Raw genomic sequence first — 21,714 nt, forward strand, 5'->3', positions numbered from 1 at the left:
CTGGGTCTCCATTTCTAACAGTTAGGTCTAGCCCCACTTTATTCACTGGATGTGGTTGAGTGTTTCACTGCTAAGGATCTTGTCTGTAGAAATGAGAAAATGCTCACATATCTTCTCACCCTTCCAAGAGGTTTTATCAACACACGGACAAGAAGGAACTTGGGAAAGCTCTGGTATTCTGCCCCCTCTCTGGCATTGAGGGGCACAGCTACCATTTGGCGGGTGTAACAAGTTGCTGCCGCATTGCAGGGGGCCCCTGAGAAGCCCAGAAGGATCCTGTATCCCTGTCTGAAAGGCCCCTCATCCCCAAATTTAGTCCCCATGCATCTGAGTCCCTGTCCACATTCTGAGGTTGGTGACGTACAATCGTTGTTAAGGGCCTGACTGGTCCCAGCCAGATGGGATCCTAATTTAATTAAAACCCTTTAATTACCTGCAACAACACAGCTCTGGAAGTCCAATGCAGAAGGGGGCATGTAATGGGAGGGGGATTGTTGACAGAGTAGGGGCTGCCCTTACATCACTCTGGGGAGCTGGGCTTGTAGAGCATTTCTCCCACAAGGGTGGGCACAAAATGTATGGAGCAGCCTGTGCAGCCCATGCTTCTGGCGTGGTGAGTTGACTGCCAAGCGGGGAGTGAGGCAAACCAGGCCCTTGGGGACAGAGTACCAGGCTCCTGAACCCGAAGCTGTCAATGTTGGTTTTGTGATTATACTGAGACCAACACAGGCTGTATAAGCTCAGGTTTGAGCTCCCCAAACCAGTCTGGGTAGGAGCAGGTATGGTTCTAATTTCTCCTGAATTGGCCTGGCTTAAGAAACAGGGGCACTTCTGCTTCCACCCAGGAAAAGCAATGCCCCTGTGAACTCAAGAGGTGTTATCCACCTGGGAAGGGAGATGAAAGGGGGTGACTTAGGTAGGCTGCAGAGGGACCATGTGGTTTCTTGGGGGTCTAGCAAGGAGCCCCCTTCCCCCAACTTGGTGCTGGCCCTCAACTGGCTTCTCCCTGTGAAGGCAGAAGGCACTGGCCCAGGCCAGGCCGGAGCCTGCCAAGCCTTGGCGGGGTAGACTCAGAAATCTAGACTCTGTGAGTTGGGCTATTTTTAAGCCTTGTGGATATAATACATTAATACCCTTCTGTTCTCCCTTAGTATTTATTCATTCAACAAATATTGTTTAATAAAGCCTCTGAAAGTTCCAGCTGGTCTCCATGGGGCCAGATCATCAGGGGAAGAGGCTTCAGTTCACACTTGAACCAGAGCCTTAAGGGACATATTCTACTGTGGTCAGTGTGATGTCAATGGCTAGGACTGAAGCAAGAAACCTCAAGAAGAGGAAAAAACTCAAGGAAAAACGTAGGAGCCATGAGTCCCCACCACTCCATACCCAAATGTTCTCCTTTTGAAGCTGAAGCCAAGCGCACTGTCGTCGAACATGTTCCCCAGTACCAGGCTCTGGCCTTCCCATCTTCCTCCTCCCGGCCAGCATCCAGCCTCAACGCTCCATTCCACCTTGCTTCCTCTGGTATCCCCCGGCATCCACGGTCCTCTCAAAAGAGCCTGCTTCTACCTTTGACTCAGGTTGAGTCTGGAGTGCTATGTAACTGCCAACTTGGGGACTGTCCCAGCAGGAAAGTAGGTGTCGCCCCAGATTAACTGGAAACTGGACACAGGAGCTGTCGCTCCCCATCAGATTGGAGACTTGTGAGGGCAGGTGCTGTGTCCCTGTCCACCTGGCCTGGAGGCTCCCCAGAGGCATGAAGGCCTTCCTTTGAGGCATATCTGCTCAAAAGTGTCCTGCACACATCCTCTCCCTGGGAGGTCATCCCTGATGGGCCTCATTGGACGGTGCGCTGAGGCGTGATCACAGCCTTTGCTCTGCCAGCTTGGGAGAGGAAGTGGCAACGGGGGGACAAGCTGCCGCACTGTTCTCACTCCAGCAGCCTGGGTCGTCCTGGCTGGGGGAGAGGGGATGCAGGGGCGGTGAGGCAGCATGTCAGTGCTGGCACACCTCTCCTCCCACCTGTCCCGTTAGCGTGCGCTGTCTCCTCTAGAACGGTCTTCAGAGACCTGGGTTAGCTCCGGGGACTCAGTGAGGGGCATTGGGCGTCACAGGAAAAGCCAGGATCTCTCAGCTCTTAACCCAGTACCTGCTCTTTCCTGATACCAGGCTTCTTCACCCCTGATCCCCTTCGTGACTTGAGGAGTGGTCCCACCTAGGGAAGGATGGCCTGTCCAGCCCCAGGGGGACTGGGCTCCCCCACCTTGAGGTCAGAGCAAGGCCATTCCCTAGTCAGGATGTGATTGGCTTGGTTGCCATGTGACCTTGTTCAGGTCCCCTAAGCCCTCTGGGCCTGGATGGCAGTTCTTTCCCCCACCTGCTCACAAGGTTCCGTCAAGGAGCTGCTCTGGTGCAGTCGATCTGGTTCATGTAGGACTGTTGCCATCTGGCTGGGCTCACAGCCATGGGGGAGAGGGCTGATTTTTCATTCTGTCCAGGGAAGGCTGTGGAAGGCAGCACTTGAGCACACCAATGCTGGAACCAAGTTGCCTGGATTCAAGTCCTTGCTCTGCCACTTCCTAATTGTAGAATTTTGGCAAGTTATTGGACATCTTTGTGCCTCCTTTCCCTATCTGTAAAATGGGGGTGATCTTTACCTGTCAGAGGGCTGCTGTGAGCTGGAAGATGTAAAGCAGTTGAACTGTGTTGGGCACAGCTGCCCTGAGCACAGTCCTAGCCTGTAACCCTCTTTGAGCCTGGCCAAGCCTGGGTACGAGGGAGGGAGAATGGCCATGGGCAGGAATGTGCAGGAAGAAAGATCCACAGGGAAGCTCAGAAGTCTGTCATGTCTACAAAAGATGACACATACAAAGGAATCTACTGATTTCTGGTTGAGAAGCAGAGCTCTTGTTGCGTTCCTACTGCTCCTTGTGCCCCAAATCCTACTTCCACACTCCAGAAGCCCCGAGGTATTTCCCCTGGGACTTTGATTGGTAGGCACAAGGCTTGGGGAATGCAGGTGGCCAAAGGGTCTTTATTTAGAAGCAGAGTTAAACTCCCAGAGCAGTCAGCCAAGCGTGCTCCCAGGGCTGACGCAGCCTACAGTGTCCTCTCCTACCTTACTTTGCCCCACCCCATCTCATCTGTCTTTATCACCTCCACCCAGTGGACCAATTTCTCAGCAACTTGGACGGTCTGTGGTCCCTTGCTGGTACTCCCGGGAACTGGGTGTGTGAAATGTGCCCATTTCAGACTGTACTCCTGAGGGTGAGTCCCGGAGGACTGGGCCTGTGTGACCCGTTTCTTCCACACTTCGAGAAGGTCCAAGGGAATGGAGTAGACATGGGGCCTGGCAGTAAATCTTGTGACTCACTGATAGCTCTGAACTCTATCATGGGAGTCTTTCACAGGGACAGAGAGAAGAAGGGAAGACACAGGTCAAGAGGCAGCTGAAACCCTGCCCTGTGGCATCTGCAATAAATGAGGAGGATGCTGTTTGGGGAAATCAGGGGTAGGTGGAGGATACTAGAGTGTGGAAAGGTATATAAATGCCCCATTTACCAGTCTTGGCAGCTCCCAGGTCAGGGGTAGGAGGGAGCCTGCTCTGCTCAGTCAAGCTCTGCCATCTGCTGCATCTCAGCGGAGATCAGCACTGGAGGGCTTGTTGTAGGCAGAGTTTTTTTTTTTTTAATGCGACAGGATCAGGCTCAAGATGTCACTCTAGTGAGTGGTACTGGAGACAGGGGAGAGAAATGTCTAGGAAAACAGGGGAGAAATAATAGAAGCTTCCATGTTCCAGGAGGAGGGAAGGTTAGAGAGCAGAAAAGGAAGGAAAAAAGAAAAGAAACCAAAATGGAAAACTGTGTTAAAAAAAAAAAGTGGGATTGGATTAGCAGGTATGCATCATCCATCACTCCCTGGGCCCTCACGAGGCAGCAGCCATCCAAGACCAGGGCTCCAGGGCCCCCAGGTTACTGACATCCTCCCCCCAAGCCCTGTTTCCACACCTCCAAGCTGAAGTGCTTCTGTCCTGCCTCTTATCTTCCTCTCTGGAATGCCCAATTTCAAGCACTCCTAGCTTTTGGCAATTGTATCAATGACAGTGGTGACTGTAAATGAAGAACGGAAGAGCTGGCCCAGGTGACTGAAAGACTGGTGCTGGCAGACTCTTCTGAGACTCCCCCCCTTACAGCAGGTGAGGGCCTCAGAACTTGCAGGATGTGGGGCTGGCCAGTCCATGCAGGATGCTCTTCCCACAGGTAATTCTCCCTCAGAAGATCCCCACACTCTCCAAGGGGCCCATTTCAGGGTCCCACTGCAGACTGACATTCCATTTCAAGAAATCCTAAACAGCAATGGACTCAAAAGGCTACATATGGCTTAGGGTAGGACCAACAACAGTACCCAGCAATAACAACGACATCAGCAGCAGTTTACCTTCCTGGAGCCCATGAATGGCAGTCCCCATGTTAAGGACTTGATATATATTACTAATTTCCCAAGAACTCTATGAAATATACCCATTTCACAGATTAAAAAAAAAACAAACAACTAAGGCTTATACTTGCAGGTGCTTTGGCCAAGATCATGAGTGGTGCCAAGAGATCAGAGCCAGGCTCCTAAACACCAACCCTGGCTGGAGCCCCAGTGCTGCCTGGACTCTCACCAACTCCTCCCCAGCAACTAGCTCCAATCACACCCTCACCCACTTCCCAGGAATTCTCCACCACTGACCTTATCTCCTATTTAACACATGACGACATGTAAGTCACCAGATACGACCTTGCTCAACTTCCCACTATGAGACAGACCCCCTTTCTGCAGGACTCTACTCCCACCCAGAGAGGGTGTCCCTAGTCTTCCTACCTGTGCCCACCAGCCTGCTTCTCCTCCCAGCTCTCTCAGACTTCCCTGCCCAGGTGATCCTTTCTCTGCTGGATCCAAAGCTTTAAATGCTTCCTCTCTACTGGATCCCTCCTGGCGACTTGAAATAGCCTTCTCTCTCTCTTCCACACAACAGGAAAAATGGAACTCCTCCCTCTACTCGTTTTCCTCTTTCAGTTTTGCCCCAACTTCTTTTTTTCCATCACAGCCATACCTTGAAGACTTGCCTGTACTCTCAGCTCCTCATGACCCACCACTCCTCACCTCGCCCCAGTCAGGTCCCTTCACTGAAATGGACCTGGCTGAAGTCACTAATGACTTCCATGTTGCTAGCTCCAACGGGCAATTTTATTCTTATTCTATAGGATTTGACATTTTTAACAGTTTTGTATTTGTCCCCTGACATGTATTTCAATCTCTAGCTAATTCTTCTCCTCCTTTGTGGCGTTATCTTTTTTTTTTTTTAACCAGCCCTAAAATATAAGCACTTCTTAGGGTTTACTCCTGGACCTCCTTCTCTCCTCACTCTATACTCCTTGATGATCCAACACACCAAGGGCTTCACTACACCTCTAAACCAGTATATTCCAGAACCTTCTCTCCTCTGAATCCTAGGCTTGTAAATTCAATAGCCGGCAAGATACCTCCATTTGGATTTCTCAAGGCATCTCATGTAAAACTCGGGCTTCCTTGATAGCTCAGTTGGTAAAGAATCTGCAGGCAAAGCATGAGACCCCAGTTTGATTCCTGGGTTGGGAAGATCCGCTGGAGAAGGTATAGGCTACCCGCTCCAGTATTCTGGAGCTTCCCTTACGGCTCAGCTGGTAAAGAATTCGCCTGTAATGCAGGAGACCTCGGTTCCCAGAAACTTCTCTCCTTGGAATCCTAGGCTCACAAAGTCAATAGCCTGCATGACACCTCCATTTGAATTTCTCAAGGCATCTCATAATCAACAAGTAAAATGAACTTGATTATCCAGTTTCCCTGCTTATTTTCCCACTGGTCTCTATTTGGGTAACCTAATCACCTTTGTCCTTTCTCTATTCAGTCATCAAGTTCTGACAGATCTGTCCCCTAACCTCTCTCAAAAGTATCTCTTCTCCAGCTCTGCCACCTCTGTGGTTCAAGTTCTATTTCTTGCCTTCCCCCATCCCCACTCAGTTAACTTTTCTACACTCAAGCCAAAGATTTATTAAAATGAAAATCTTGTCATTCCCTCCTCCTTAATAAAGTGCTTCCAAGATTCCCCCACTGTTCTTAGTATAAACACCCAGGCTCTGAATGTGACCTTTGAAGTTCCTGCCCACATCTGACTTCTAACTTGCTGTCGCACTTCTCCATATTCCAGCCAGTCTTCCTGGGTTCCCAGAATGCAAGCACCATGCTCCCTCCTGACTCTGGGCTTCACGCAGGTGACTTCTTGTGTGTGGAATGTGACTCTCCAACTTTACCAAGTTGACAGCTCTTCATTCTGCAGCTCTTACTTCCAAAAGTCGTCATAGGGAAGCCTTTCTGGATCCTCCAGAAGAGATTAACTGCCTACTCCAGGCTCTCAAGGTGCCTATACATTTCTTGCAGAGCCCTCCCCATGGCTTGGTATTATGGATTTGTGAGATTATTAAGGGCCTTCTCTCTCCACTAGACTGTCAGGTCCAATGAGGGCAGGGAGCAGTTAGTTTCCTACTGTTTATCCCTAGAAACTAGTGTAGCTTCTGGCACATCACATATCAAATTTTTAGCAAAGAAAACAAAAAGGGTTCTAAAAATTAATTTTAAAAGGCCAAACCCATGCAAGGTTCTTAAATTCTGGTGGGTGTAGAAGGCCCTGGGGACTATCCATTGTATGCTGACCACGCTCAAATGCCTCTTTTTGTTCAGAGGTAATGGAGACATGAAGGATACCGTGTGGAGACCACATCCCTGGAATGACTTAAGATTACACTGGATAATTTATTGAGGGGTGTGTGTGCGCCTATTTTCCATTAGTGTGTTGATAAACACTTTCAATACCTCTGAGAGATAGAAATAAAAGTATTTATTTACCCAGAGAGATTAAAATGTGTAATATGACTATTGGTTCATGTATCAACGTCAATCTATCTATGAATTTCCAAAGAGGCAGTACTTCATTTTACCATTAAACTAGTAAGTGCATTCTAGAGTGCTACAGGATAACAGGAAATCAAGTACATAGAAGTTGCAGGACAAGCTTGAAATCACACCAGTGGTATGCTGGGAGCTGGTTCACACTGGCTCTGTAGAGCCAATTGTTGAGGGCTGGTTGTTAAAACGGTCAATTAAAAATCAAACTTTATTAATATACAACTAACAGCAAAAGTAGTGAATACTCAAAATCCATCTTATTTGTCTTACACCTTACCATTGCCTATGCATTGAGGAGGAAGCACAAGTTGGAAGCAAGATTGCCTGGAGAAATATCAATAACCTCAGATATGCAGATAACACCACCCTTATGGCAGACAGTGAAGAACTAAAGAGCCTCCTGATCAAAGTGAAAGAGAGTGAAAAAGTTGACTTAAAGCTCAACAGTCAGAAAACTAAGATCATGGCATCTGGTCCCATCACTTCATGGCAAATAGATGGGGAAACAATGGAAACAGTGGCAGACTTTATTTTGGGGGGCTCCAAAATCACTGCAGATGGTGATTGCAGCCATGAAATTAAAAGACGCTTACAAAGTTATGACCAACCTAGACAGCATATTGAAAAGCGGAGACATTACTTTGCCAACCAAGGTCCGTCTAGTCAAAGCTATGGTTTTTCCAGTAGTCATGTATGGATGTGAGAGTTGGACTATAAAGAAAGCTGAGTGCCAAAAAATTGATGCTTTTGAACTGTGGTATTGGAGAAGACTCTTGAGAGTCCCTTGGACAGCAAGGAGATCAAACCAATCAATCCTAAAGGAAATCAGTCCTGATTATTCACTGGAAGGACTGATGCTGAAGCTCCAATACTTTGATCACCTGGTATGAAGAACTGACTCACTGCAAAAGACCCTGATGCTGGGAAAGACTGAAAGCAGGAGAAGCGGACGACAGAGGATGAGATGGGTGGATGGCATCACTAACTCAATGGACATGGGTTTGGGTAGACTCCGGAAGTTGGTGATGGACAGGGAGGCCTGACACCCTGCAGTTCATGGCGTCGCAAAGAGTCGGACACGACTGAGTGACTTAACTGAACTGAACTGATGGATTGAGGTTATATACATCTACTATTATCTCTATGGTGGCAGTAATTGATAACAGGGAGCTGCGCTTCCCCTTCCAAGTCTGCATCCAGCAGTATCACTTTGAAGCTTGAAATGGCCACAGTGGGAGTATTTACACCATGGAAACTGGCAAGTGCTACCAACCAGGGCTTGTATTTTGGGTAAGTAAATATTATACTTTTAGTAGCACACCACTGAACCAAACCACTACCCACAGAAACATTTTAAGGGTCTATAATAAATGTGAAGCCAACTTTTACTTGGAGGATGGACAGGATAAAGTATAGAAACAAGTCTGTCTTCAGGAAATCGTTTTCAAAACTGTGGGCTTCCCTGATAGCTCAGTTGGTAGAGAAACCACCTGCAATGGAGACCCTGGTTCAATTCCTGGATTGGGAAGATCCCCTGAAGGGATAGGCTACCCACTCCAGTATTCTTGAACTTCCCCCTAGTGGCTCAGCTGGTAAAGAATTCGCCTGCAATGCATGAGACCTGGGTTCGATCCCTGGGTTGGGAAGATCCCCTGGAGAAGGGACCGGCTACCCACACCAGTATTCTGGTCTGGAGAATTCCATGCACTATAGTCCACGGGGTCACAAAGAGTCGGACACAACTGAGCAACTTTCACTTTTCTCAACTGTGTAAGGTTTGAAGGTAATTGTTTTCTCAATTTGAGGCTGTAATTATTCTACAGACATGACTTTTGTTATAAGCCATCAGCCACTAAAATGTCTGTAATTTTATGGAACCTGTACACCATTACTTCTAGACAAAAGTGTTGACTAAATTGAGATGTAAGTTCTTAAGAGGGAGTGGGAGAGATTCCCTTCCTCTCTGCGAAACTTCTAGAAAGAGTAGCTTATACTCAAGCCACGTTTGCTTACCTTCTCATCAGTCTTGGCTTCTGCTTCCACCACTTGACAGAAACTGCTCTAAGGGAACTGCTGACCTTATTGCTAAATTCAATAGCTTTTCAGTCCTCGGTGCTTTGACTTTCTGGCTTTGTTTTTGTGGGCCACTCCCCTCTTCTCCGTTAGACTGGATCACTGGAGTGAAAACCCTACTTGCCCGCAAGCCTAGCCTAGAACAGTCTTTGGCACTTTCTAGATGCTTAGGCATCATTTGTTCAGTCAGTGGCCTCAGTATCTCACTTCTCTGGATATGTTTTCTCACACATGAAAAGAAGACAAATTATGTGGGGGCCCCTTTTATCCCGGCAGTTTGTCAAGAGCTCATCTTTAGGGTCTTGAGTTGGCTAAAGGTCAACCCATTTCAACTGAGCATTATGAGCTGGTGTGTCCACTTAGGCAAATTCTTAGATTTTTCACTTTTTCTTTGGTCTGCAGGCCTATGCCCCAAACCTATTCCTTTGCCTTCTGTTGCTTCTTGGCCAAAAGCCAGGCTGAATGACCTTGAGGATGTTACATTATCACCTTGGGATGAATGGGAGCTGCACAAGACAAGACAAGATGGCAAGTGCTCAGAACTCTGCTATTCCCATACTTGAGTAATGCCTATTTCATCTTAATGTTCTTCCCCCAGAGTTGATCCCCTTCAACTCCTTAGTCATTTCTGTTGCTTGTACTGAATTCCCTCAAGTCTAAGATTCTCTTTTCCTAGAGCTGCAGGAATCAGAACCAAACAATATTTCAGACGCCACTTTCCACTCCAGCATTACAGGATTTACAGAGGGGGAGTGATTATCTTGCTAATGGCTTAGTGGCATAAAGATCCCATCAGTCAACAACATTCAAGTTTCTGCTCTCATCTGGAGATGAAAGCTGCTCATTCTCCCAGCTCATTTTCCCAAATATTGATCATCCTACATTTGCTTCCATGCTCACTGTCTCCAGGAGGTGTCCACCTATTGGGTCAAAGGGCCCAATGTGGCACAGTCATTTCTGAAATCAAGAGGGGAAACACATCCACTCTGTGCATAAACATTCATAAAGAGCATCTAACAACACTCACCTGAATGTTGGATTAGTCAGCAAGCCATTAGAAATGAATCTAAATGATGTAGGGCAGAGTTCAGGGAAAAGTCATGGGATAAAGGAAACACACAGGCCCAAGCTGATTAAAAAGATAATTAGTTGTGGAAAATAAGGTTGGGTTCCAGCCAAGAATTTTTCTTTGACAACGATAACCCAAAGGATCCAATATAGTCATGTTGGGGGGATTTAGCTGCTGCTCTTTTATAGGAGTTGAACAGCCAGAACAAAGCAACAGTCAGTTTCAAAGTGCAGCTCAACGCCCCACCGCTCCCCCCCCACCCCGCCAGTTTGCTGTTTTGCTCATAAACATACAAGCTGTTTCCTTTCATTTGCACAGGCTCATACAATATGGAGAGCCCACAATAGGTTTAAGCCAGAATTGTAAATGACTGTGCAGAGTGCTGGTCAAACCAAAGATCTTTTGGCCTAAGAAAGAATCTTGAGGTCCCTGGCTGTAATCTAAAAAAGAAGAGAGAGAGAGGAACCTTTTAAAGACCTAAATAGGCCAGCAGACAAGTGATAAGGAAAAGCAAAACATCTCTTACCTAAATTATTAAATGCCATAAAGGTGCCTGAGATGCCTAATAATCAATACAGGTTTAAACTTCGCTTAAGCAACAAGAAAAATGTTTCGTGAATGGCCAGTTAGAGGGAGCTGACAAGGAAGGAGGGGAGTTGGGGAATGATGCCAGATAGTATTTGGACCTGAAACTGCAACTCCAAAGGTTCTGTGAAACTATGTGCTTGAAATATTGTTTTGATAAATAAGCCATATCCTAGTGGAATTGAAATCTCCAGCTGTTCCACTGGCACGGACATCTCTGCAGTGACAGCACATGCCCCGGATTGTGGAGTTAACTTGAATTAAATTTCAGATGTTGGGGAGCTAAAGGAGAGGGTGGTGGCAGCGGGAGGTTTACAAACAGTGTGCTGGGGCTCTGATGTTGTCATAACCAGATGGCTTCAACTGTATCATTTAAACAAAAACAAACACGTCCAGAAAAAATGACGACAGCAGAAGCATCGAACCGCTTCACCTGTACCCAAAATCCTAACCGCTGTTTCCACAGTAAAGCCCATAGTGGAAATCCCATAAATATTGGGAAATCTCAGAAGAGACCTTTATCTTGCCAGGAGCCTGGTGCCCAAATTGCTACCCTCCTGAAGACACAGTCCCTGAAACCACAAACCCCCAATCCACAGCTTTCTGTGAATGAAGAAAAGCAAATCTGAAGCCTGGTTTGTCTTCCTGGATCCTCTGAGTAACAGGCCAGCTGAGGCACCTTTATAGAGCTTTTGCTCTTGCTATTCCCACACGAAGACGCTTTACCTCACATTTCAGATATGGAACTTCCCCCAGTTACTTACATAATCTTTTCAGGGTATCATTAGAACTCTTATTCGAGTTGTGTGACCTTAGGCATGTCCCTCAGGGCTTCAGTTTCTCTCATCTATAAAATGGGAAGATGCTACCTCTCACTTGTCCTACCAAACCCATCAGGTTGTTGTCAAGTTCAAATGAGATGCGTTATAGGAAGGTTTGCTGAAACCTGAGCAGTGTTAAGCCAGTGCAGTTGCCTGAGAGACAACGTGGGTAGAGGAGATCCTGGGACACCTCAGCCCCCAGCTCCGTGTGCTCATCTGGAAAATGGCAGCCAGGCCATGGAGAACTGGGCACTTGCTCACTCAGGTGACGCTTAGGAGGAAACCAAGAAGTGCAGAGGAGTGGTTTCTAATGAACAAATCCTGCCTTTGATTATACTGATAATGTGAAGTGAAGTCGCGTTGCTCAGTCGTGTGCGACTCTTTGCGACCCTGTGGACTGTAGCCTACCAGGCTCCTCTGTCCATGGGATTTTCCAAGCAAGAGTACTGGAGTGAGTTGCTATTTCCTTCTCCAGGGGATCTTCCCGACCCAGGGATCGAACCCAGGTCTCCTGCATTGTAGGCAGATGCTTTACCGTCTGAGCCACTAGGGAAATGATATACTGATAATGGTCATATCTATTTCATTCCAGGAGGGGCAAGATAAAATGAAAATTGGAAAGTTTGCGAAGGCTAAAGTCACTGGAGAACAATGGAAGGTGAAATGCTTTGAGTCTCCATCTAAGGTCAAATAATACACACGTTGGCCCCATGGCTAATGATTCTCCAGTGTACCCCTCTGTCCTGTGCAACCCTGCCATATGAAAGCAGAGGGGAGCTCCAGGGCATTCCTGTGAGCTCAATGGGAATTCAGATACTAAGTTTTCTGAAAACACATCCAGTCAGTGACAGAACCAGTCAGAGGTAAGAATTTCCCTTTATTAAATCTCCACATTCATGTCCCCTTGATATTTTATAGTTAGTTAAGGGAGATTGGGAGTTAGGTCTTAAAACACGTAGGGTGCAGAAAAGCCCACTTCTATTACTTGCCTTGGCAGTAGGAGCCTGATCCCTCATTAGGATGTGGACTGTGAGATACTCAGGAAAGACAAGGGGCTGGCAGATGCTGGAAGCTCACAAAGGAAACTTGAGATTAGGGACACACAATGAATCCCTACTGCTTAGACATTTTGAGCATAACCTCTGCAAGTTACAGGATCAAACTAGGCCTTCAATCTCCCTTAAGGAATTCAGACCCAAAAGACAAGCCAGGTGAGTGAAACAAAAGACCAGAGATACCACACAGTACAAAATAGTAATTATTTATATTTTCAAAAAGAAAAAAAAATTTAACATTTGGAAGTTCTCCCCTGCAGGAAGAGGGGTGAATTGGAAGGAATAGGACTGGCTCCTATGCAGGCGGCAAGTCAGGTACAAACAGCTGAGCAATCTTGGGCTGGGAGGTTTTTCACACACCATTAATAATAAAATTTCCTTTTTTTTTCTCTTCTTTTTGCTCTGTTATTGTTGTGTGTGTATTTGTGTGTTTTTTTTAGAAAAAGGAGTGGGGGAGACGAAATAAAATCAGAGAAAAATGCCAAAAAACATTTTCCACAATATCTAAAAACAGAGAACCATAGTTCTTGTCAAGACAGTATGAATTCTGGATAAACTATTTTTTCCAGTTTCAACACCAATAAAGATTTTTTCCAAAAGCTACCACATCAGAACACTCATCTTCTAGATCAAATAACTCTCCTTCCCCTTTCACCTCTGCTGGCCATTTTTCATCAAAGGGCAACAGGACATATTCTGTTCTTGCAAACAATAAGTGCTAACCACAAGAGAGCTCTTCTGATAACTTGCATGGTAGTGAGGAGTTTTCACAAATATCCAAGTTTTAGCACAGCTGGATGGACTAAAATTTCTTTCAACATAAATACTACTGGAATCCACAAACTGATTTTTTGAGAAATTCTGCAAAAATCCTTTCTTCTTTCCTTTTCCCTTCTCTTAAAACTACATGTCCTTTTTAAGTTTTCTTTTTGCTCCAGGCACCTGACGATTTGTTCTGCTCAGTCAGATGCAGACAGGTTTCTCCAAAGTACCACCGCGGGGATGTCCTCAGGGCCAGCGCCTAAACTGAATCCCCACAGTATCAACCTTGGCCGGGCCAAAGGGGACACAGTGACGCAGCAACAGGGTTTTCATTAGGTAGAACAGCCCCGAGTCTTGGGCCCTTCCCTCCCCCCACCCCCATTTCCCCCAAGTTTATTTAGTGCTGTATTAAAAGTCTGGGGCCATGATGCAGTCTTTTCCCCCCACAACAGAGTAAAAGCTCCACAGATTGCGCTGTCTACCTGGTGGTCAGTGGCAGCCATAATGGCTGCTGCTTCTGGAAAATAAACGGAGTCTTACAACGGGCAGGATCTTAGGACTGCTTCAGGCGTTTGCGTGGGGGTCCCAGAAACGGGCACTGTGCTGAAGCCAGAGAGCGGTACGCCTCAGCCACCAAATGGGGATGTGACACCACCATTGACTTCCACCCGGAGGTTTCCAAGACATCCGAAGCATGGCTAGGAGAAATGTGAGAGACGGGTTACCAGAGGAGTACGTGAAGGAGAACTAAACAGCCATCTAGAGAGCCCAGTTTCCCAGGGTTTGCTGTCTAGGTGTCAATGCAAGACACACTCAGACAGAACCCTTAACATGCAAGAGAATTTGCTTGTTAGACAGTAGGTAGACAGGTGACCAGGTTACGGCTCTTGTCTCTTGTAAGTCTGAAAACCAGAACTTTGAGCCACTATATTCTCAATTACAAAAGATGAAATGTTCTTCAGGCTTTTCTCTAAATCATCAAGGCTCTTTATATTCCTTGATGCTGATAAAGAGCAGGAGTTCTCTGGGTCGGACAGCTCTGAGTTTCCATCTGGCTTTGCCATTTACTAGTCCCATAACCACAAAAAAGATCACAGCCTGGGGCTTATTTGATTATTGAAAAAGAGAGGCCAATTCCCACACTTCGTTGAATGGTTAACATCTAAAAAGCACCAAGCAAGTGCCCAGTACAGAGAGAGCACTCAGGATAAGGAACATTTTGCCTCCATTGGTAACTCCTTCAAAATAGTCCTTCAGCCTTACAGAACATCTTTCCTTGTTTGAGGGCATTTTCTGTGTTAAATAATGTTTACTCATCTACCCTGCAACCTTAGACCTGTCTTACTCCAATATGGCTATTGTGGGGGCTTCTCTTCTTGGGGTTTTTTCCCCAACTTTTGCCCCCCATCAGGCAAAGCAGTAGAACATATCCCACTGAGAATTACTTCCCACTGAGAAAGTAATATGGCCAGGTCACTTGTCATTTAGGAAGAAGGAACAGATGTACTGGAATGGATACTTCTTTCTCAAAACAGTATTCTAGGACCTCATCTCCTAATTATGTTTTCTCTTTTCCCCATTCTGCAGTTGACCATTGGACACCCTTACTAACTCACAAAAGCCACTTGTTTTCCCAGAGATCTGCTAGTCTTTTTGTAACAAGCTGGTGAGTGTGAAGTAAAGATGCTATGGCTTTGGGGGATAAAGGTTTTTCAGACCAGCGAGTTTTCATTTTCATCAATTCTCATCCTGCAAGGTAGTAAAACACTTCACTCACCAATCAGATTAGACTGATGAAAGCAAAACCATTTTTCACATTGTCAAGCTGAAGGAAAAGACAGACACTCTCTACTTACTCCTGAAAGCTTAAAGTTACTCATCTGTTTCACTCACCAATTCAAAGTCTTTCTTTTTCATTTGCTAGCTAACCCAACTATCCTGAAAGAACTTTGAAGATGGCAACTCACTAGTTGATGAAATCCACTGCCTGAGTTTTCAACTGATCTGCGCTGTGGAGGTCAGCCAGGATGAGAATTTCTGCGGCGTTCTCCACGGAGAGATTACTGCAGAGAGCATCCTCACACATGACCTTTAAACGCTCCAAGGCGTACTGTAAAACACAAGCGTGCTGTTGTCAGAACAGGAGAGGCTCTGGGCTGATTGCTACTGAAGTAGTTTCTTCAACCACACCATCATGTAACTGGATACCTGAATAAAACTCCACAAACCATGAAAAGGCAATTATAAAACCTAACCATACGCTGAAGGCTGAAATGAAGATGGCTAAAATAACTTGCAGAGCTGCCATTCAAGTTCTAAAGTCTATTAGAAAAATAGCAATATGGGTCTATGCAATAGACCCACATCTTCGTTTTCCCTTACCCTGACTATGATTAAAGTCTCTCTTAAACAATCACCACCTACCCTTACAATGAGGCATTTCTCTGCTTCAAGTCAACAGGGACAGTACATTTTATATTTCTGCAATCCTTTTATTTAGAGGCAGACTAGGGTGCAGCACAGCCCTTTCTACTTAAGTACTGTCACCAGCCCAGCAGGATATCGGGCTGTGAAAAGGAGCCCTGTGGTGACTTTTACCAGCATCTCTGCCGGTAGTTGTTCCTGTCAACCAAAGGCCTCCTTTTCAGTAGAAAAGGATAAATGGAGCCCTATTTTATTGGGGTTGAGATGTAAGATTCTGAGGGTAGAAGAACAAAGCAACAGAGAACCTGGATTTAGTTTCAGTCTTAAAAACTTCCTATTTTTCAAGTAAAGGGTATAAGTAAATGTTCTAGAAATGAAGGTCCAGGTTAATACTGGGCACATCTAATCTACTCGATTTGTTTTGATGCAACTGTACTACTTGCTCTCAAATATATCATGAACTTACACTAAGGAACTTCAGGGCAGAGGGAAGACAGGGAAAAAAGGAGGCACAAAATAAAATTGTCACTAATTAGTTCACAGGAGAATGATTTGGTCTGAGGGAATCCAGTCTCTGTACAGGTCCCATTTTGAGGGCCTCAGAACTCAATGACACAATACTCCTCTGGGCTGAATCATGACAATCAAACCAGGACAATTTTATTTTTATGAGTTCTGGGTGAGGAGACATATCTGCTGGCACTGTGATCTCCTGCAGCAAAAAGAGAGTTTTATTGGTTTTGGTGCAGCTTTAATTTCTTACATTTGAGTAACTGGAAAACAGTTTCCATGGAAAACAGGAATGACACTAGACAAGAAAGAAATTAGGTTGCCATTTTTGTTTTAGAAGACTGGAAAAAGTTGAGTGAATATTCAGTCTTCACTCAGTGCTGCAAAGAATATTCATCTTATCCTTTTTCTCAATATATTCTTTTAAAAGGACTTTTGCTGTGAATAGCTCTGATCCCTACTGCATAATTAGACAAAAGTAGCCATTTTTGTCCCTTGGGGACAGCTTTTTTTTCTTAATTATGCTTCTGAAAAACCTGCCTAATGGCAGTACTTACCCGAGAGGTTGAAATTTTGTCTCCCAGGCCTGGGCAACGTGTTTTGTTTTGTTTTTGGTCTAATTACACATGTCCCCAGGAGACTGGAAAAGCTCAGAAGAAGCTGTTTTAGTCTCTTGGGTAAATTCTAGATGTTTAGATCCTTCCTTGAAAATTTATTATTCTGTTTTCCTGAAGCTCACAAGGAGGTGTAAAGGTAAAAATGTTTTAAAATAAGCTTAGAGCAAAGATTATCTTATCTAATGCGAAATTCTGAAAGGAACTTGAAAAACGAACTCTTCAGTTACTTCTCATTCATAAACTTAAAGCACTGCTGTGCTTCAACTGCTTTTCTTACACACTGCACTGAAAATACCACCCTTGGAATGTCAGTTCTGGCTGACCCCAAGCTCTCTAAACTTACAGCAGGTTCCCAGTAGGCTCTCTGGCTGAGGAGCAGGAATGAAAGCCCAGGGACACAGCTGTCTAAACCTGGCTCTGAGGATGCACAACTCTTAGTACTTCTGTCTAAAAACTGGACCTTGTGATACTATTCATCTTTACAGGAGCTGTATAATGAGAGGGCTAACCACCTGGTATGTACAAGCACAAGTGACTGCTTCACTGAAAATCAGAGGCCAGGGAATTCCTTGGTGGCCCAGTGGCTAGGACTCCACGCTCTCAGGATGTGCCCAGTATTAACCTAGACGTTCATTTCTAAAACATTTATGTATACCCTCACCCAGAACTCTTCCTGAGGTCCTGGGTTCAAAATCTGATTGGGGAACTAAAATCCCACAAACGGAGTAGTATAGCCAAAAAACTATTAGAGGGCAAATGAGGCATACTCATTATAAACTCAGTTTATGAAAAGCAGCCTTCCAGGCCATGTGTTCTACTTTCCCAGACCTCACAGCGAATGTTTCCTTTCTGTTTCCACTGAAAGCCAAGTTTTCTCTGGTTAGAACTGAGCTAGACTGGAAGGGTACAGAATGTTTGCAAATGCCTAATCATACTTAAGCAAGTTTTGCAAGTTGATAAAACAATACAGTTATTATTCAATCCTCTCTACTGGAGGCACTGATTGGGTTTATATGCCCCATCCTCTATAAACACAGCAAAAAGATGATCAGTAAAGATAAAACCACCACTGTAAACACATTTTCCTCAGGGGTGCAAAGGGAGGAGGAAGGAGATGACTCCCCTGAGTGAATCCTAGGAAGGCTCTAATACCTTCAGGTCAGAGACAGCTGGGACCCTCAGGCAGCTGCCGCAGCAGCAGGACAGGAAAAGGAGGCGCTTGCAGCAGAGAACCACCTCTCTCAGAGTCTACTGCTGGCTGGGCTCGCGCCCGTTAACACTCTTGCCTCAACTGCTCCCCAACAGAAGAAAAGCTTCCACAGGATAAACAGCAACTGTTTCCCCCACCCAACCCCCGCATTTCCTCAGACCACAGGGCCTTGGAGAAACAGGTCACTGCTCTGTCTGGTGTATCTACACAATGAAAGTCAGTTTCCCAAACTGTGTTTTGGGGAACACTAATCCCTGGAAGTGATCCTTGAGAACAGTGATTCTGGGTTAATGAAATTGGAGAAATTTGTTTACCATATTCTTTTTTAGAAAACGCACAGCGCACACTAACATACTAAAGGTTCTGAGAAATCTGGTTGTAAAAGAGCAACACAAAAACCTCAGTTTGACTTACAGTTTCATTAACCTTTCCCCCCCCCAATCTTGGGAATCACCTGCCTGTTGTTTTAGTAATCACTACAATTCATTAAGGCTAAGATCTACATTATTATTTTCACACTTTTAACATTTCTCAAATCAAAAATGTGTCTCACAATCAAAGTGTATGTTTATGGTAGATGTATCTCTCTTACAATTTTGAATATGATGTATTTCAATAACTTCTTAGGGAAAAGCTGCAAATGACCAGAACACTATGTAAAAGTTATTCTTATTGACAAAGCTTAAGTAAAAGTTAATGAACTCAAGAACATTTTTGTAAACTACAAAGCCAAATCATAAATCCAAATGTTAATCTGAATCTTTCAAATCACTGAGTTAAATTTGAGATGGGCAAGAGAAGACAGGTAAATCTCACTTCTTTTCCATGGTGAGGGTGACCATATAATTTACCATTAAAAGGAGGACACCTTTGAAAATAAAAAGGTGCTATCGATAACTGCTGGAACACAAGTATGAATCAGGATTGTTCTGACCAAACTAAGATATACGCTCATCCTGCCCACAAAGCAACATAAAAGCCCAGTCATGAAGCTCAAGAGGTCACCGAAACTCCCAGTCTTGTTATTATTTTCCTATTCTTATCCCACCTTGTCAGCAGCTGCCAGCAAATCATCCGCCATTTTGTCGAGGTTCGGAGCCTTCCCCGTGTAAATGAAGCACATCATTTCCTTAAAAACTTCAGGCTCCACATCATTGATTTCAACCCGATTCTATGCCAAAAAATTAAAATTGAGAAACATTCCAACAGAACAAAATTCCTTAACAATCTTCATGATTTTAAGTTCTGAGGAAGAGAGGAGTTCGTATCATATTAAATCTAACATCAATAGAAATTCCTCTTTGCTCTATTTGATTGTTAATAGCCTTTTCTGCCATCTTATATACCACCTTTGGTTTCTCAAACACACAGCAAGACAACTATATCTTTGATTTTTCACGTTTCTTTTCAAAACACATGCCTAATACCTCAACTCAAGACTATCTGAATGATCTGCTTGGAACAGTGAGTCTGCTTTACCCAGAATGTTTCCAGACCACCTCTCTCTGCTTTTAGAAATTGTCTGTTTAGGGTACTGTACTCCATTTTAATCACATTAAAAAAAAAAAAAAAACAGGAAAATAAATCTGCTTCCAAATTGGGAAACAATCTGATTCTAGCCTGTTACATACCTTTTTGCTTTCCTCCATTTCATGTTCAAACATGGCACTAAAAACTGGAGAACGAGCTGCAAAGTGAAAGGAAAACAGACACAGATATGGTTATCACACCAAAATCTCTTGGTTCATCTGTTATGAAGGAGAGATCTTTTTTTTTTTTTGGGCCATGAGAAGTGGCTTGAGGGATCTTAGTTCCCCAACCAGGGACTGAACCCAGGCCCACAGCAGTGAAAGCATCAAGTCTAACCACTGGACAGCCACAGAACTCCAGGAGAAGAGACCATTTTCTTTCCTATCCCACTGCTACGGAAATGGTCTTTTATATTAATTATGCCAGAACTATAAAATTCCTTTCTTTTTATATCAATGAGTGAATAATTATACATAGGGGAAAAAAATAATAATACATAGAGGAAAAAAAGAATCACTCCCTTCAAAGTAATTTATTAGCTCCACTCCAACTATTATATTTCAAGGAGATTACTCAAATTACCTATGTTAGATGACAATGATATCCTCTGGGTAGATCTGGGGGTTCAAGTGGAAGGTCGTTCATGGTCTAAGCAGGGTGTCCTGATACCTACGTTTTTTGTCTGGAACAGTGATAACCTACTTTCTTCACTTCCAGAGTCTACATAGCAAGGAGGTCAAGAACAGGACTAAAAGGCATTCATTAGCTACATGAAGTACAGACTTATTTATGGCTGCTCCTTAAAGCCATGCATTATCAACAGAGATCACCCAAAAAGGTGAAAACCATCTCAGGTCCCACAGTCCTTTATGGCCCTTCAGATCTTAACAGGACAAAATCTTATTCCTTAATGTCTCTTAGTGTTTTCCTCAAGGGTGGGAATCACAAAGAAAGGTCCAGAAACAGTGTTCTAAACAGTGTGCACTGATCCCTCTAGACATCTCTGCTTTGGACACTTCCTCTTTATTAAAAGCACCAGCCCTTTAGTCTTCAGCTTCTGTATGTATTTATATAGTGCCTCACAGTACTATATATATAAATATATATACACACACATACATACATATATATACACACATTCATACATATATATATGTATGTATGTATATATATATAAAATACCATACCCATTCTAGTCTAATGAACACTATGAAAAATAAGTAAATGCAATTTCAACCATGAGAGTAGTAAAATGACTAGGAACTCAAATTTTATCATGTTGTCTAATAAATCAAGGATTTTGGTGAAAGTTGAGACTATCAATCTCTACCTGAGAGAGAAGGAACAAATGAAATATTGGAGTTTCAGCTAACAGGTACCCAGAACTTTGACCTAATTTATGCCAGAAAAGATTAATTTTAAATTTGCCATTTTCTAACCATATAAGTGGAAATAGTGTCAGACTTTATCTTCTTGGGCTCCAAAATCACTGCAGATGGTTACTGCAGCCATGAAATTAAAAGACACTTACTCCTTGGAAGGAAAGTTATGACCAACCTAGATAGCATATTCAAAAGCAGAGACATTACTTTGCCAACAAAGGTCCATTAGTCAAGGCTATGGTTTTTCCAGTGGTCATGTATGGATGCGAGAGTTGGACTGTGAAGAAAGCTGAGCGCTGAAGAATTGATGCTTTTGAACTGTGGTGTTGGAGAAGACTCTTGAGAGTCCCTTGGACTGCAAGGAGATCCAACCAGTCCATTCTGAAGGAGATCAGCCCTGGGTGTTCTTTGGAAGGAATGATGCTAAAGCTGAAACTCCAGTACTTTGGCCACCTCATGTGAAGAGTTGACTCATTGGAAAAGACTCTGATGCAGGAGGAAAAGGAGATGACAGAGGATGAGATGGCTGGATGGCATCACTGACTCGATGGACCTGAGTCTGAGTGAACTCCGGGAGTTGGTGATGGACAGGGAGGCCTGGCGTGCCGCGATTCATGGGGTCGCAAAGAGTCGGACACGACTGAGCGACTGAACTGAACCATATAATCTTAACCCTCTGAACCTCTGTA

The 21,714-nt window shown here is 44.5% G+C and overlaps 1 protein-coding gene across 4 annotated transcripts in view; it reads right to left on the bottom strand.

The window, feature by feature from the left end:
* Positions 1–12,392: 12,392 nt before the first annotated feature.
* SPOP (speckle type BTB/POZ protein) overlaps positions 12,393–21,714 on the bottom strand; it is an 83,127-nt gene continuing 73,805 nt past the window's right edge. For all 4 annotated transcript variants that reach the window (XM_055576160.1, XM_055576158.1, XM_055576159.1 and 1 more), the window contains 4 exons: positions 19,745–19,800; positions 19,162–19,284; positions 15,320–15,462; positions 12,393–14,050 (listed from right to left, as the gene is read on the bottom strand). In XM_055576160.1, the coding sequence (XP_055432135.1) occupies positions 13,906–14,050; positions 15,320–15,462; positions 19,162–19,284; positions 19,745–19,800 (467 nt within the window). In that variant the 3' untranslated portion in view covers positions 12,393–13,905. The remainder of the gene's footprint in view (positions 14,051–15,319; positions 15,463–19,161; positions 19,285–19,744; positions 19,801–21,714) is intronic.

The sequence above is a fragment of the Bubalus kerabau genome, chromosome 4, assembly GCF_029407905.1.
Source record: "Bubalus kerabau isolate K-KA32 ecotype Philippines breed swamp buffalo chromosome 4, PCC_UOA_SB_1v2, whole genome shotgun sequence".
In the NCBI taxonomy this organism is placed as follows: domain Eukaryota; kingdom Metazoa; phylum Chordata; class Mammalia; order Artiodactyla; family Bovidae; genus Bubalus; species Bubalus kerabau.